Here is a 16,296-nt window from a genome sequence, read left to right as displayed (position 1 = left end):
TTTTTGCTACTACAGTAATATACAGTACAGAACTGGAGTGAGTGTGTAAATATATTGGCCCTCTCTATCGTCAAAGTTGCACCAGCCCTGTACTAGAAGAATACTCTATGGTTGCAGTGCAGTGACGCAAATGATACTTTGCGCAGCTTTTAGAACCACTACGGCACAAGCTGGAAAACACGCCCACAATGGCCATGTGTGAGATTCTCAGTGCGGAAGTGGAAGAATAGAATATTATATGACCTCGAATCAATGCAATGAATGCATGATCAATAACTGCTCATTTAATATTATCTTGCACCTTATCTTTGCCATAGTTCATAGTCTATAACAGAACAGACGAATGGATCCTAATTTATTGCACTGGAAAAATGAGGGAAAGGTAACGTTGCTGCGCATCATTGTTTATGTTTAGTTTTTTTTATTGATTGATTTATTAACAGTTTGCAGAATTACAGTACATTTCAAGTACAACTCATTGAACTCAATACAAAAACTGTTGTTGTGGCTCTTTGTTGGTTCCAAACATTTCAACCTTATAGCCAACAAACCCACTGATGCACCTAGGGATTATGGATGTACGCAGATATAAGAAGTAGATTGTCCACAGGTTCAATGTCATTGTAGTTTGTATTTACTTTCCTTTTAAGTGCAGTGATGGTACATTACAAGCATTTGTCTCTTCTGTGTTGTCTGTCTATCTATCTGGTAAAACTGGTTTGTCCACCAGGTGCATGCCGCTCCATACATATGCTCTCTCAATCAATCAATTAGGTCTGGGGAGGCGTGCCCTTGGTGTCCAAACAGTGCTTCAAATACATAACCCATCAAACCAATACCCAATAATGCCAAATAATAACTACAACAATTGTGATGATAATAATAATAAATAGACATACTAAACAGTGAGGATGGCTTCTACACTCCCCCCTAATTGTGCACAGTATATGGACACAATTACAAAATAGATTTCAAAGAAGCCAAACACAAAAAACATTATTCAAAGGTATGTGGTATGTGTGTTGTATTTAGGCTTGACTGAATCTTCTTTGGTCGAAACTGCAAAAAAAGAAAGAAAGGGAAAGATGTAGAAAAGAAAAGTTAAAGCTCTCAGTGGTCTGGAGAAGGCTTGATGTAGCCCTCAAGCCACCACAGGAAGCGGAGCAGGTGGTTGTCCCTTTCCTCCGGCACATCACTCTCCTCGTTCTCCTTCTGCTCTCTCTTCTCCTGGACAGGCCCTTTGTCCTCCTTTCGGTTCCTATGCCAGCTTCTTTCCTTCTTCAGAGGCAGCTCTTTCTTACCACCTTGTTGGTCATGGTCAGATGTAGCCCTCTCCATGCCGTCCATGGTGCCATGGTCCCCTCCACCACTGGCCCTCCGTGATGGGGAAGGATGCCTCTCTCCACTTAGTGGATCCCTCACCACTCTGTTCAGCCTCTTTGTGTCAGCTGACTCAACCCAGCTAGCGTTGTTGATCATGGCATCCTGCTTGCCGTTTTCATCTCCCTCACGCATCTGTCCATAGTGATCTCCAGCTTCAGATGTGACGCCGAGAGCTGAGGAGCCGCCCGTCTCCACAGCCATCTCACCGTCCTCCGCTCCGTCCTCTTCTGCAGGGTCAGTCAGCTGCTCCCGCTGGAAATCCTTCAGCTGCAGAATGTTCTCCTCCTGAGGGATCTTCGGCTCGGAGACACTGTCCTCTCCTTCCTGCCATGTCTCTCTGCCATCCTCTCCCGGGGGTGCGTCTTCCTCCACCACGCCATATGTGGCCAAAATGCTCTCCCTCTGCTCCCTCTCCATCTCTCGTGCCATCCACTCCTGCACGATAATCTCAATCTCCCTTCGACTGAGCTCTGGAGGGTCTTCCCACCAGTCTTCTTCATCTGCAGGTTGTAGAGCAACCTCGCTCACTGCTCTCGTGGCATCTGAGTCAGACATTGTAATTTCCTTTTTGCCACACGTAAAAGTGCAGTGCAGTGTAAACTTCCAAGAAAGTGCAGCAGCGCAAATGCAAATGCCCAAATAAATAAAGGCAGTGCAAGACAACAGGTGTGTCACTAGTAAAAGTCCGGCAGTGACAAAAACAAGAATAATAACGGACGGCGTCGGCAGTGCATCAAGTGGCCAGCAAACAAGTCACCAATAAAAGTTAAGCAGTGGAAAAACACGAAAATAAAATAACTCCAATAGTTATTGCCGTTTTCCTATACAGCTTTTAAATTTGGTTTCCACTTTCCAGTGTCCACTACATACCAGGCTCCTAATTGATGAGTCTTTGTGGCTTTGAGCTGCGCGTCCAGTTAGTTAATTCCCTTATGTTTGTTCCAATTCCTGGTTCGAGTCCTCCTTGTTACTTTGAAAAACCAACACATCTAAATCCAACAGGACTCAGTTTTACTATGTTGTGGCTCTTTGTTGGTTCCAAACATTTCAACCTTATAGCCAACAAACCCACTGATGCACCTAGGGATTATGGATGTACGCAGATATAAGAAGTAGATTGTCCACAGGTTCAATGTCATTGTAGTTTGTATTTACTTTCCTTTTAAGTGCAGTGATGGTACATTACAAGCATTTGTCTCTTCTGTGTTGTCTGTCTGTCTGTCTATCTATCTGGTAAAACTGGTTTGTCCACCAGGTGCATGCCGCTCCATACATATGCTCTCTCAATCAATCAATTAGGTCTGGGGAGGCGTGCCCTTGGTGTCCAAACAGTGCTTCAAATACATAACCCATCAAACCAATACCCAATAATGCCAAATAATAACTACAACAATTGTGATGATAATAATAATAAATAGACATACTAAACAGTGAGGATGGCTTCTACAACTGTGAATGGACGACACCATAAAGCATTACACTTGTTTACAATAGGGCCCACCATTTTCAATTCATTTTCAAGTTTATATCATTGATGTTGATACAGTATGGGTATCATGCCATCCCATTGATTATGGTTAAGGAATGAGGATATCACACTTAAATGAATGTTCTTTTCATTGCAGTCATTCTTCAGTCGACTACGAATCTGTCTTAATATTCTGGATCCTAGTTGTTTGTTCTCCTCGGATGTGAGTAGCATCCACTCCATGCATGCAGTAGTATCAATGATAAATAACAACAGCACTGTATTATGATTTAAAAACCTATGCAATTATGATTGTTCTCTTCAGGCTGAAATACAGAATGCACGTGCTGTCTTCATAAATGGAGAAATACAAAGAGAAAGGGTAGGCCTATTAAATAATGATAGAAATAGTCTATAGTAGCCTACCAGCTTATAGTTGTTTTTCTTTGATGTCTGTCCTGATGCATAAAACCAGTGTGTCTCTATGTCTCTTCCAGGATAAACATGCATGGGCTCTTTCTATGGTAAGTAACACTAGAATAAAAAAAAAAATCACACACGTGTGAACTGAGTGGTGCAATCCCCCCCCCCCCCCCTCTCTCTCTCTCTCTATCTCTCTCTCTCATTAGAGTCACTACCTCTCTCACTCTCTCTCATTAGAGTCACTACCCCTCTCACTGTTTCTGGCGCCCCCTACTGCTATTTTTAAGTCACATACTCATGCTCACACGGACACACAAACAAGTACGAGACAGACACACACACAGACACACACACAAACACGTACGAGGACATTGCAAGCTGGTTGTAGGAGTGGTTGCACCACTCAAAAAACAAACAACAGTTATTACAGCAAATCTGCCCGCATGAAGACATCATCATGCCATTTAACCCATTTCGACCTGAGGCCGATTCTAAGTTCTCAGTTTTCTGAATGTTGTCAGTGGTGCTCAACCTTTTTCATGTCAAGGCTGCAGAACCCCATCTGAAGATATGTTGTTCCAGGGACCCCCCAGAAGCTAATATTTGAGTTTAAATCGTTCGCTCCAAAATAATATATATTCAAAGATTTTCGCCACATTTTCACGATTCTTCAAAAATAGCAGACCTACGAGCTCGTAGCGTGGCACTCTGTGCCGCACTATGAGCTTGTAGATCTGCTATTTTTCAATAGCTAAAGCATAACTTAATGCTTAGAACACCAAAAGGGATTCCCGTACAGAGTGGGTTAAACTATATAAAACATTGTCTCTTATTATTTTCTCTACAGTCCTCTGTACATGCTGATTCTGGTGCTGTGCTCCCCATAGGGTTCCGTCCTCCGGGTACAGTTTATTTTGTTTTTATGTTATGCAGAGCAATGTTGGCGCTGTGCACATTTTGCACCTTTTGTGACGAGTATTATTGTATTTCACACTATAGTACCGTGTGGTTGAATGACAGCAGCTGATAATATGCCTTTTTACTGTGTATTCTTCTTTCTAGCTTTATTACCAATATCAGCCCCTTTGGTAAGTGTCACTGTATTAAAGAAATAACAGCAGTAAATCTTTTTACAATGTTGGGCATTGCATTTGATGTGTTAATGAAAAGTCTGTGTTTCTTTTTGTTTTGACCTTTTTGTTTGTTTTTTCAGGTTGTTGCAAGCCTTCTTCCATATAGAGGAGTCAATCCAGCATTGTTTTGGCAGGTAGGTCTTGAATTATGTTTCTGAAAACATAATTCACCAGGCTTTCCACCTCGGAGGAAACACCTGGTCTGTGTTACAAAATTGCCGTGTGAACCGGTCTGGAGCGGATGATATCGTTACGTCATGTTGCAGTCATTGTTTTGTAGTCAACAGGCAGGAACCATCATCAGAAACTTCCTTTCCCTCAAACCGGAAGAATAACACAATAAAAGCTCTCGTAGCCTGCAGCTTTTATTGAGAGAGGGAAAAGGAAGTTCCAGATTGATGGTTCCTGCCTGATGACTACAAAACAATGACTACAACATGGCATAGCGATATCATCCTGATGACTACTAAAACAATGACTACAACATGACATAGCGATATCATCCTGATGACTACAAAACAATGACTACAACATGGCATAGCGATATCATCCTGATGACTACAAAACAATGACTACAACATGGCATAGCGATATCATCCTGATGACTACAAAACAATGACTACAACATGGCATAGCGATATCATCCTGATGACTACAAAACAATGACTACAACATGACATAGCGATATCATCCTGATGACTACAAAACAATGACTGCAACATGGCGTAGCGATATCATCCTGATGACTACAAAACAATGACTACAACATGGCATAGCGATATCATCCTGATGACTACAAAACAATGACTACAACATGGCATAGCGATATCATCCTGATGACTACAAAACAATGACTACAACATGGCATAGTGATATCATCCTGATGACTACAAAACAATGACTACAACATGACGTAGCGATTTCATCTACCCCCGACCGGATCATAAACCCGAAAAGGAATGCTGCCCAGCTACAATAAATACAATAATGCAAATAGGCAAATGCAGGCAGTATTATATGTTACAGTAAAGAAGTAAAGAAACCAGTACAAGGGAGAAAAGGGGCGAGGAGCACCCGGTTTCGGGCCGTGGCCCAGGGGGTTCGGGGGGGTGGGTCAGCGTGCCAAACCGAAAGGAACAAGGCAGGGGCAAGTGTGTGAGTGGCCCGGCATTAGCGGGCGGCGGTGGCTCAGGGGTAGAGTGGCCTGATGGTAACCGCAAGGACGCCAGCTCGAACCCTGTGGGCTCCCCCAGAGTTAGTGTCGAACTAGCCTCGGTACCAGGCTTTCATTTTTGTTGGTGCAAAAATTGAAAGCCTGGAGGAACGCATTGGCCGCTCTGGTCTAAAAGTGGGAGTCAACCCTTCCGGGTGGGCGTCGCTCCAAATGACGTAGCGCTGCACTAGGGGGGAGAGGAGGGGCCGGGGGTGACGGACAGATCGATGAGATCCAATCAGGGCGTGCGCAAATCTGAGCCGCGACCCGCCCCTCTAGACCAGAAACCTAACACGTTAGCTCAGGCTAGTGTCGAACTGTCCTTGAGCAAGACACTGAACGCCTAATTGCTCCTGATGTGCAGGTTGGTGCCTTGCATGGTTTCCGCCGCCATCGGTGTATGAATGTGTGTGTGAATGGGTGAATGTAATGAATGTAAAGTGCCTTGGATAAAGGCGCTATATGAAAAGAAAACGACGGTGAACAAGAGGCTGACCCACCGACGGCTCACAAACGCCACCCCAGCCCCCAATGACGTGTTTCGGCAGGCCATGGCGCCTCTCGCACCGGAAAAAACGGGCGCCCCCCTTTTCTCACTTGTACTGGTTTCTCACTTTCAAAACAGCTCTCGGTTTGTTTCGATGTAGTGGCTTATACTAAAACCTGTCACAGCAAATAACTAACAAAATACATGGTGTGTATATATATATACCGGTGTATATATATATACTGTATATACTTTTATACTCTATATAAAGGAGAAATGTGTCTTGCAGTTTTTGCTTCACAGTTACAGTGCTGGATTCAACTATGCAAACAGAAATTCTTCTGCAGAGAAGGTATTATCAATTTCTCACTTTCAACCGGTGTATATATATATATATTTTTTTTTTTTGTTTTTTTGCAGTTTTGTTTTATTAATGTTTCTCTTTCGTGTCGACATCACATCACCTGCAGGGAATGGAGACATCTTTTAAGCAGCTTCTATTGGTTGTTGGATCAGTTACATATGCAACATGTGCTGGGGTGTGTATAACTGTAGTGAATATTGTGTGCTATACAATGTTTATTTTATTGCTTCATATTTTTCCTATAAATAATATACACTATACACTGAGAGCGGTTGAAGGGTATAAAACGTATAATTCTAACCAAACATCACATCACCATTCCTTGTGTTTCAGGCAATCCCTCAAATAGTCATTAATCGACTTGGAATTATCAGCTCACCCTTCCATACTTTCCTTAGGTCAATATTGCCAATCCCCCTCTCTGGTAAGTAAAATATTACTAAACTTGGCCGAATTTAAGAACATGTGCTTATTTAAAGTGCTGAAGGCAAATCGTGTTCATTTATGGGTTTTAGGGGTGTTGGGGCAGGTGGTGTAGAAAGTAGACACACATGCGTATCTATACATTACCAGAAATAAACTAAATTTGATAAAAAGAGCAAAAGTGGTTGGCTTTTTTCATAATGTGCTGTCAAATCTTTCTGTCTTTCATATTGTATACAGGTGGAACTTATTCCCAGTCATCATCAGTGTTACGGCAGATACGTTTCCTACACTTTCGCTGTTGTGTGACTGGATCAATTCCATGCAAATCACCTTCAGCTGCAGCATTGGCTGAATCACCTTTTCATACATAATAAACTGTATGGGGTGATCTCCCTGAAAGTATGCCATTTTTGAGCTGGCCATACAGTACAGAAAATACAAACCTCATTACCCCTAAAACCCATATGCCATAAATGAACATAATTTAAATTTGCCTTCAGAGTTAAGATTGCTTTTTTAAAATGTACCCAGTCTATACAATTTGTATGCATCCGAGTGCTCATAATTGACAAAGGTATAATCTAAGTGTGTCTCCCTAGCTGCTCTGGCCGCCTTCAATGTGTATGTTGTCAGAAATGAGGAGTCACTGAATGGAATCCAAGTGTTTGATTCTAACGGCAACGCTGTTGGTATCTCTAAAGCAGCAGGAGAGAAGGTAAGGATCCAACCATTTGTATTTTTGACATGAATAAATGACAGCATTTGATTGATTTCCCTTCCTGTGTTTAGGCTGTAAGGGACACTGCATTGTCACGAGCAACACTGATGGGTACGACGGCTGCCCTTCCCAATCTCCTGCTGTTCCTCTTAAAAAGGTGAGTAACTACCCGTTTCCAACCGGTGTATTCACTACAATGTTACAGATTGCTATTCCCAGGCATAGTTGACAACATTACACTCTATGTGTGATGCTTAATTACATGAAGATTTCAATCATTAAGTATGATTAATTAATGTTATTGTAGAGTAGAGAGGTTGACAACTGAAAATGTCCTATTATTAATATTAATCCACCCTGCTTCGGAATTAAGTGAATAACACCAATCGTGCAAACCACTTGAACCCCAGCATGCCTATTCAAGCTGGAACATTCGCCAAAAATAGCTGCTTTACAAGTTCACAACACGTGTGTTAACTTGTGAACACTCACGCTGTGAGCTTATAGGTCGTCTGTTTTTTTTATTTGGTGTAGACGGAAGAAAGCGGTAGAAGATAGATAGATCTTTAGTTGTCATTGCAACGTGTACAACGAAATTAAAAGTGCCAACCAATCAGTGCATCATATCACAAAACAACATACAAGCTAAAACAAAACACACATGACTTCTTGTTATTGCACAACCCCTGCAGCACTAATGCACAAACATGTCATTTTAGCTGTTATCGCACAACAAACCCTTATTGTTATAGAAGTACAGTTCGGTAGTAACCCAGGTTTCAACCACTCCTTACAGGACCAGAGTTTTCCAGAAGAACCCCATGTTAATGACGCCTCTACGACACTTCAGCACTGTACTTATCCTGGGCATGATGATCCCGGTCTCCTTCAGTCTCTTTCCACAGCTGGGAACGGTAAGGCTGTTTGCCCATTTAGACGAAAAAAAAGTCATCTGAAAGAATATATATTCAAAGATTTGTGCCGTATTATCATGATTTTTCAAAAATAGCAGACCTACAAGCTCGTAGCGCGCCACTCGGTGGCGCGCTATGAGCTTGTAGATCTGCTATTATTCAATAGCTTTAAGTAAAACATAATGCTTAGTTAAAACACCAAAAGGGGTTCCCGTCTAGACCTGAGGACGATTCTACAAAATGTCTTCTAAAATCATGACAGTTTTCTGAAAAACCTCATGTTTCTACAGTATGTCAGTTGTGCTCAAACTATTTCATGTAAAGGAGCCCCAGATTCTTCAAAAATACCTACAAGCAGATCTACAAGCTCGTAGCCTTACGAGCTTGTAGGTCTGCTATTTTTCAATAGCTAAAGTAGAACATACAGTAATGCTTTTAAAACACCAACAGGGGTTCCCACTCAGAATGGGTTAAAAGTGAATTTGTGTTTATTTTCTGTCCTGTCCTTTAATTCCATCTGACTGCAATGCAACGTATACCCTCATCCAACCTTGCAGATCAAAAAGGAAAACGTGGAGAAGGATCTGCAGGCTGCGGCTGCAGACGGTCAGCTGTTCTATCATAGAGGATTGTGATCAAAAAGGAAAACGTGGAGAAGGATAGAGGATTGTGAGGAGCCATTAACAAGTCTGCTTGTCCAGGGAATACAGTGGCATTATAAAATCCCTGGGCGTAAACCTACATCCAGGTGTTAGGCGCGATTCATACTCCTATTGTAGGCTCTGTAGATCCTACAATGTGACGTCATTTGAGGTTCGGGGGGGCGGGTACCGTCCTAAAGTCGGCTCTTCGGTGCTACTGAAAATTTCTGACGAGCCGAAATAATTCCGGCGTTACAGCGGTAAAATAGGAGTATGAATCGGCCCTTAGACTTGCAATACTCGTTGAAATGTAATTTGCATAATACCAAAATAATTAATGCAATTGTTTGTTAACTTAACTCTTGTGTACTGCATGTCTAGTGCATGCAATGGAATTTATGATCAAATCCATGGAATTTCATATATTCTTTTCCCCCCCTTGCAATAAATGTGTAGATTCTTATTTATTTGAAAAAAATATATACATTTGTGATATTACATTTCTTTAATGAGTACATGTGTAATTCAAAGATATTAATCGGTTCATAAAAATACTTTAATTTTGATCTATTAAATTAGCAATTATATTACAAAACGTGACCAATCTGAAATATTGCAGGCATAATGTGGATGAAATGTACACAATATAAGTATGACCTCAACAGAGGGAGGCTTCAATCAGTATGATAATTTGACCAGTAGATGGCCAAAAGGAACAATGAGAACGCATGGTATATAAAACAACATGACAAATTACTTGATCTATTGCATTATAAAGTTGTGACTGGAACTGTGGTTAGTATATTAAACTTTATTAAAATATTTGTAATAAAAATATTTTGTTTTATGTTCGTTTTAATGATCTGATAACTAATTGTAAAACAAACTATAAGTAAAGAATACATCCTTATAATTTCAGCTGGCATCAAAGCACAATCATTATTTTGTATTCACTGGAGGAATGGAACTGGTGCAAAAGACAAAAATAAGAATTGTGACTTCTGTCCACCCAGAGCAACACGTGTAGCTTTGCATTGTCAGGCACTGTAGGCTGACACTTTTATACTCCAAAACCCTGGTTGAATCACCTCAAATATAATATTTGACTCTTATAACATATACAACATGCTAATATCACACTTGCGCTTCTTGGCAATGTTAGCTACATGCTGTCACGTACTGTATGCTGGCACAGAAATTCATTTTTTATCTCGACTGAATGAATGTGATGGACATTGGCCATGTCCTCAGAATGGACATCGACGCAATCCCAAGAGTCGCATTACTTACACTGACTTTCACTGGACCCCAGAAGGCAAGAGGAAGAAAGGAAGGCCTAAAATGACATGGCGTAGGACGATGATAGAGAAGGACCTCCAACAGAGAAGATGGCCAAAGACAGACGCAAGTGGAGAAACTTTGTTGCTGTCTTAAGTGCCAGCCAGCGTAAGAAAGGATGAATGTGACTAGTTTATTCCATTAAAGGTGCTGTAAATAATATATATTTTTTTAAACAAAAAGAATATTGTTAAGAGGTTAAAGCTGCTATAAGCAATAATGTCAAACATTTTAATGACTTATTTTTTTTACATACTGTAGTAAAGCAATGTGAAAGTAGGTCAACGTCATATTCTTAAAAGTTGCTCAGCCGCCGCCAAATGAAACAGGAAGTTCTCCGTTGCTGGGGGGAAGTGACGCTGCTTTAAACCCTCCAGTGTGATTTTAGAGTCCTCACCTTCGTCTGCCAGTGCAACCAAGTTCGCAAGTATCTCTTTCGTCTTTACAGAAATGTCCTGTGAACAAAATGAGTAAATACATTAAGGTGCAGAATTACAAAAACTCATGGTCCTAAAAATGTATATAAAATACATGTTTTGTTCGGTTTTTAAGTGTTAGAAAAAAGTAATGATTTACTGTATACTGATTTATTTTATTATGTATCAAAATGTGTCCATATGTACTACTCATTTCATAATCAGAATATTCAGTGTATAAATTACACGGTTCATTTTCTACATGATGCATCCCTGGTTTCAGACAGTGTCATATTACTATGCGTCTATTACTACTAAAGGTCTCACTGATAAACATATTGGTGTTCAAAGTGTGTCCTCACCTTGATAACCTGACCGTCCGTTCTGTCGGCATCCTCTGCAGACTGGACAATACATTGGCCAATGTCTTTGTGAAGCTTTCCCATAGCCATGGCCTCTGTTAAACACAATGGTATTCGGTGAAAAATAAACCCTCTCTTGCTTTATCATGATTTGATTCCAAGAGTCATTGGAAACATATTCATGTTGCAATGAATTGAATCACACCTTTGGCACTCTGTGATACTGTGATGACGTTGTCGGGGAGGTTCACGTACACATCAAACAAGTCCAATTTGTTGCTCACTTCTGGGTCTGTAAATCCTGCCACATATCCTACAGGGAGAATGAAGACACAGATTCATGAATTCATATTTGTAAGGTTGTCAATACAGATGGTGGCTACTGGCTAATCGCTAAACATGAGCCTCTTCACAAAAATGTTTCTCTTTCGACAGCACAGCACACATCGGAAAGCACTAAACCCATAAAGTTGAGTCTGTGAAGCAGAAGTCTTCCTCACCTGGACATTTCTTGAGGTCATCCAGTTCTATGTCGGTCAGGTGCACATATGGGTGGAGAATTGACCAGTCTTTCCTATGCCATGTCAGAGCTGGTAGAACTCTGGCAGGAAATCCAAAATAATTCCAATGAACATGATTGGCAAAACTGATTACGGCCGTGGATAGTTAGCTGTCCACATGGCACTGGTAAAGGAAAATGCCGTTAAGCCATCATGTTTACAATTTAGGCATTTAGCAGACGCTCCAGAGTTACATTAAGCATGGCAATACATCACATACTGTACATGAAAAGTAGTTTTCATGAAACATGCGTAAGCTAAGAACGTAACATTGGAATCTCTATATAATGAAACTAGACAAACTATACATGTAAACTATACTATACTATACTATACTATACATATATACTATAAAGTGCTATGACTACATACAATGCAATTCTAGTGCAGTCTACATCACATGCTATAAGTGTATAAAATGCTATCTAAGTCTACATAAAGTTCTTTCTAAGGGGCTAGGGTAAGTGCTACGGGCCATGATGGAGTCTGAACAGGTGGGTTCTCAGACTACGGTGGAAGATTGGGAGTGAGGCTGCAGTTCTGTTCGGAGCATCATGTGCATCATGTGCTCTGGACGTCCTCTGCAGACACTTACCCTAACCTTAAACTCAGTATATAGTACGTCAGTCTGTAACCTGAAGCAGCCGCAAGATATATAACCAATCAAATAGCATTATGGCTGAATATCCATTACCAATGATTATCAAACTGTAAACCAAGATGTTTACATTCTCCTTTCAATATTCACCTGGTAAACTCAAGCAGTGCTTCAATACGGGGGTGATGGACAACAATTCTTTTCTTCAGCATGAGGGCAGTATATAGAATGATGGTCTCCATTCCAAATTGGGACACAACATCTGAAAGAGAGAATGATGCACAGCAATGACCTCTTTAGATCTCTGATGTAATCTGAATAGTGTCGTGATCTTTCTACTAATTTTAATTATGTTACAGTGAGAAGGTCTAAATTACTTAGGACTGAGGCAGATTCTAAAAACGCCTTCTTAAAGGACAACTTTAGTTTAGTTTTTTCATCCAAGGTTCATGTTTTAGGTTGTTATTAGAGAAAGTAAAAGGTGAGTGTAATTTTTTTTCTCCATTTGCTTTCTTTCGTTTTAGGGATTTTAGCTGTTTTTCACAGGGGGGTGGGGGCATTCGAGCATGGGGCTAAATAGGTATTTCTTTACAAAATTTTATAGCGATTTATTTTTTTATTATTTACTATAGTCTTATTAGACACCAAGAGATTATATTTGGCCACAAAAGATCACGGGATCTACTGAATGTGTCAAACTGGCATATTGAGCCTATGACACACAGTGTGGCTTCCCCCCAGTAGGCCTCCTTCACATTCAGTAGATCCTGTGATCTTCTGTGGCCAGATGTAATTTCTTGGAGTCTAGTAGGACTATAGTAAATAATAAAAGAATAAATCGCTATAAAATTTTGTAAAGAAATACCTATTTAGCCCCATGCTCGAATGCTCCCGCCCCCCTGTTAAAAACAGCTAAAATCCCTAAAACTAAAGAAAGCAGCAAATGGAAAAGAAAATACACTCACCTTTTAGTTTCTCTAATAACAACGTAAAACATGAACCTTGGTTGAAAAAAACTAAAGTTGTCCTTTAATCCTGATCAAATGTTTCTGAAAAAAATATTTATTCAAAAGTTACAAAAACGTTATGTTGCTATATACTGTTGTAACTGTACATAGCCTTAACTCCCCCAACGGAATGATAAAAGGTATCTACCGGTATCTTCCATCTATCCATATTATTAATCTCAAGTAACACATTGAATGCAGTGCGAAACAAAGCCTAATGTATACTATACTGTCGCTTGCAGCTGTGTCACTCGCTAAAGAGAACTTCGACATGACATGTTAGCTTGAAAATCTAGTATTTCAGGCCCAGGCATGCAGATTGCTTGCCATTTCGGTCTCACATAATTGCCAGTGTGTAGGCCAGTGGTGTGGCCACTAAAGACAATAACTGATTATGATCCTAACATGTTACACACACACACAGTAATTCATCACAGGACATGTCCGTTTCAATCTAAACGTCGACTCCTAATTCAAGTGCACCGAGATTAAGTTTGACAGGCTATGGCTCAGGGCCTCTTAGCAACAGTAACCTTTTACCTTTTACAGAACCTGCTAAATATGCCTTCCTGACATCGTAATCCTTGATGAGAAATGAGCCATTTTCATCGCTCTGGCAAATGCCTTTGGTGAGGACAGCGATGTAACCTTCCATCATCTTCACCGGACTGCCATGTTTGTTGTACATTCTGAATAATAATAATAAAACATACAAAACAACCACAGCAACATGAATATTAAGTGCTGTTTGAATCCCACTGTAATAATTGATCTTGAAATAGCACATTATTGTGTTTTACAACCACATCGAGAGTGAAGAGTTGGAAACATTATTTGGATTATTTCATTGTGTACACAGACTGTACCTGCATAGTACTCTACTGAATGCAGCATACTTCTCAGGATTGAAGTCTTTTGCTGTAACAACTATTGAAAAATGTGTGACCTACAGAATGAAATGACATACAAAAAACAAAAGTCATTTAAGGGTTTTTTGTTTTTAGGTCTACTATTATCACAGCATTACCCAATCGAAGTCAACCTTCATAGACATGCAATTACATTAAAATAGCAACTCATGCCAGAGTCATTATTGCTCAGATCATTTTAAATAAAATGATTGGGAGTGTCTATTTAAAAGGCACTACTTATACCTTATTCAGGGCACTGGGCTCCTGCACTTCAACGGTGGAGATGTAGAACCACGTACGACAGAACTGACCAAACACAAAGGTGTTGAGACCTCGGCTGTCGTGCGTCAGACAGCACTTTCTCAGCAACACTTCTCTCAGTTCTGTACTGACGGAGGGAAAGCTCCACACCCACAGGGTGTCTCCATTCACATCTTTCTCTGAGGGAGGGGAGAGTCAAGACATTGTTGTGTACACAGGTTCGAACCTACTAAAAGAAAAACAGCATTCAAAGCATTCAAAGCTCAAAGCACTTTACAATGGTTCATTCATTCATACATTGGGAGGTGAAGCGGTGAACAGTCGACGCCAGCGTCCTCACTGCCCACATTCACACACCAATGGTGGCGAGCTCACACCGACCGACTCATTGGAGGCAATGTAGGGTTCAGTGTCTTGCCCAAGGACACTTGTGGACACAGGAGGAGCCAGGATTCGAACCGCCAACCCAGGGATCATTGGACAACCTGCTCTACCTCCTGAGCCACAGCCGCCCTAAAATCCTCAGTTTTAATGTTCGTTACATTTGTAACTGTGTACAAATGGACCAGCTCAGTGGCCTTGTGGTTAGAGTGTCCGCCCTGAGACTGGGAGGTCGGGTTTGATCCCCGGCCGGGTCATACCAAAGACTGTAAAAATGGGACCCAGTGCCTCCCTGCTTGACACTCAGCATCAAGGGTTGGATTGGGGGTAAGTCCCTGCGACATACTAGCGTCATGTCCAGGGGGTGTACTTGTACATCAAGCTGCCTTATGCTACAGAAACAGGAGATAGGCTCCTGCCTCATGGCTCGGCAAGGCTACTTACTTACAAATGGACCATGTGTACACCACGTTCAGAGTTAAAAATCAACCCTCAGGATTTCTCAGCTCACTGCTGACAGTGCTTAAAAAAGGCCAAATCCTTAAGTGATCCTTGTTGCCTATTAAATTAAATTAGATTTAATGGGATTGTCCAATTATATATTAGTCCTAGACTCCTAGCATGCAGATATTATTACTTAAATTGACCAAGAGTGGTCCAGTGTAATATAGAGAGCCCAGCCTGACAGGGTAGTTCATATCACACTGCTATCATCATCATGTGATGCAGCAGTCCATGATACTGGGACGAAGTTCACAGGAAAACAACACTAATAAGTGGAAGAGTAAGATTTAAAAAAAGAAAAGAAACAGCTGTAGCTACTATAGCTTGTGAAATAGAACTTTGCTTACCAATTAATCCGACACTTAGCATAAACTGTGTTTCAGTTGCTGCCATGTTCCATCCCTGAAAAGAGTTGACAAAACAATGACAATCACATCTATGTTTAATATAAATAAGAAAAACTTGTCATCATCATCATCATAAAACAATACAGCTATAACGTTACCTTGAACTCCTGCCTATACCAGCCTGAATATGCGATGCCTGGTGGTGAGATCAAACAAAGAAAGAACTTAAATGTAAATAGAAATGTAGCCAAGGGACTGGTAGCAATTAAATAGTGCTGCTGTCAACAGCATAGTAGTTCCTTCTTCTTGACGAGGAATCAAATGAAAGGCGGAGTCAGAAGAACTGTCACAACCATTCACGTTATGTGGAACGACACATGCGCAGTACAGATATAACGGGTGATGGTGCATTGATATTGTGACTCGTAAACTCGCCCAAGT

At 40.8% G+C, this 16,296-nt stretch overlaps 2 protein-coding genes across 2 annotated transcripts; one reads left to right on the top strand and one right to left on the bottom strand.

The window, feature by feature from the left end:
* The first annotated feature begins 210 nt into the window (after window positions 1–210).
* Window positions 211–10,293, top strand: sfxn4 (sideroflexin 4). The gene is made up of 14 exons (XM_083774529.1): window positions 211–382; window positions 3,009–3,074; window positions 3,177–3,233; window positions 3,349–3,375; window positions 4,122–4,176; window positions 4,337–4,362; window positions 4,488–4,541; window positions 6,397–6,459; window positions 6,578–6,646; window positions 6,805–6,895; window positions 7,497–7,612; window positions 7,687–7,772; window positions 8,412–8,529; window positions 9,087–10,293. Exons 1-14 carry the CDS (start codon window positions 344–346, stop codon window positions 9,162–9,164), a joined length of 945 nt encoding a protein of 314 aa, XP_083630655.1. The 5' UTR covers window positions 211–343; the 3' UTR covers window positions 9,165–10,293.
* dennd10 (DENN domain containing 10) lies at window positions 10,292–16,151 on the bottom strand. The gene is made up of 10 exons (XM_083774528.1): window positions 16,014–16,151; window positions 15,856–15,910; window positions 14,606–14,802; window positions 14,318–14,397; window positions 13,992–14,140; window positions 12,595–12,706; window positions 11,787–11,887; window positions 11,492–11,599; window positions 11,287–11,381; window positions 10,292–10,963 (listed from the first exon to the last, which is right to left on the bottom strand). Exons 2-10 carry the CDS (start codon window positions 15,899–15,901, stop codon window positions 10,796–10,798), a joined length of 1,056 nt encoding a protein of 351 aa, XP_083630654.1. The 5' UTR covers window positions 15,902–15,910; window positions 16,014–16,151; the 3' UTR covers window positions 10,292–10,795.
* Between the last annotated feature and the right edge of the window lie 145 nt (window positions 16,152–16,296).

This window comes from Protomyctophum parallelum, assembly GCF_964188405.1.
Source record: "Protomyctophum parallelum genome assembly, chromosome: 10".
Lineage (NCBI taxonomy): Eukaryota > Metazoa > Chordata > Actinopteri > Myctophiformes > Myctophidae > Protomyctophum > Protomyctophum parallelum.
Note: the sequence above shows the minus strand (reverse complement) of the source record. Positions and strands in the feature narration are given on the sequence as shown.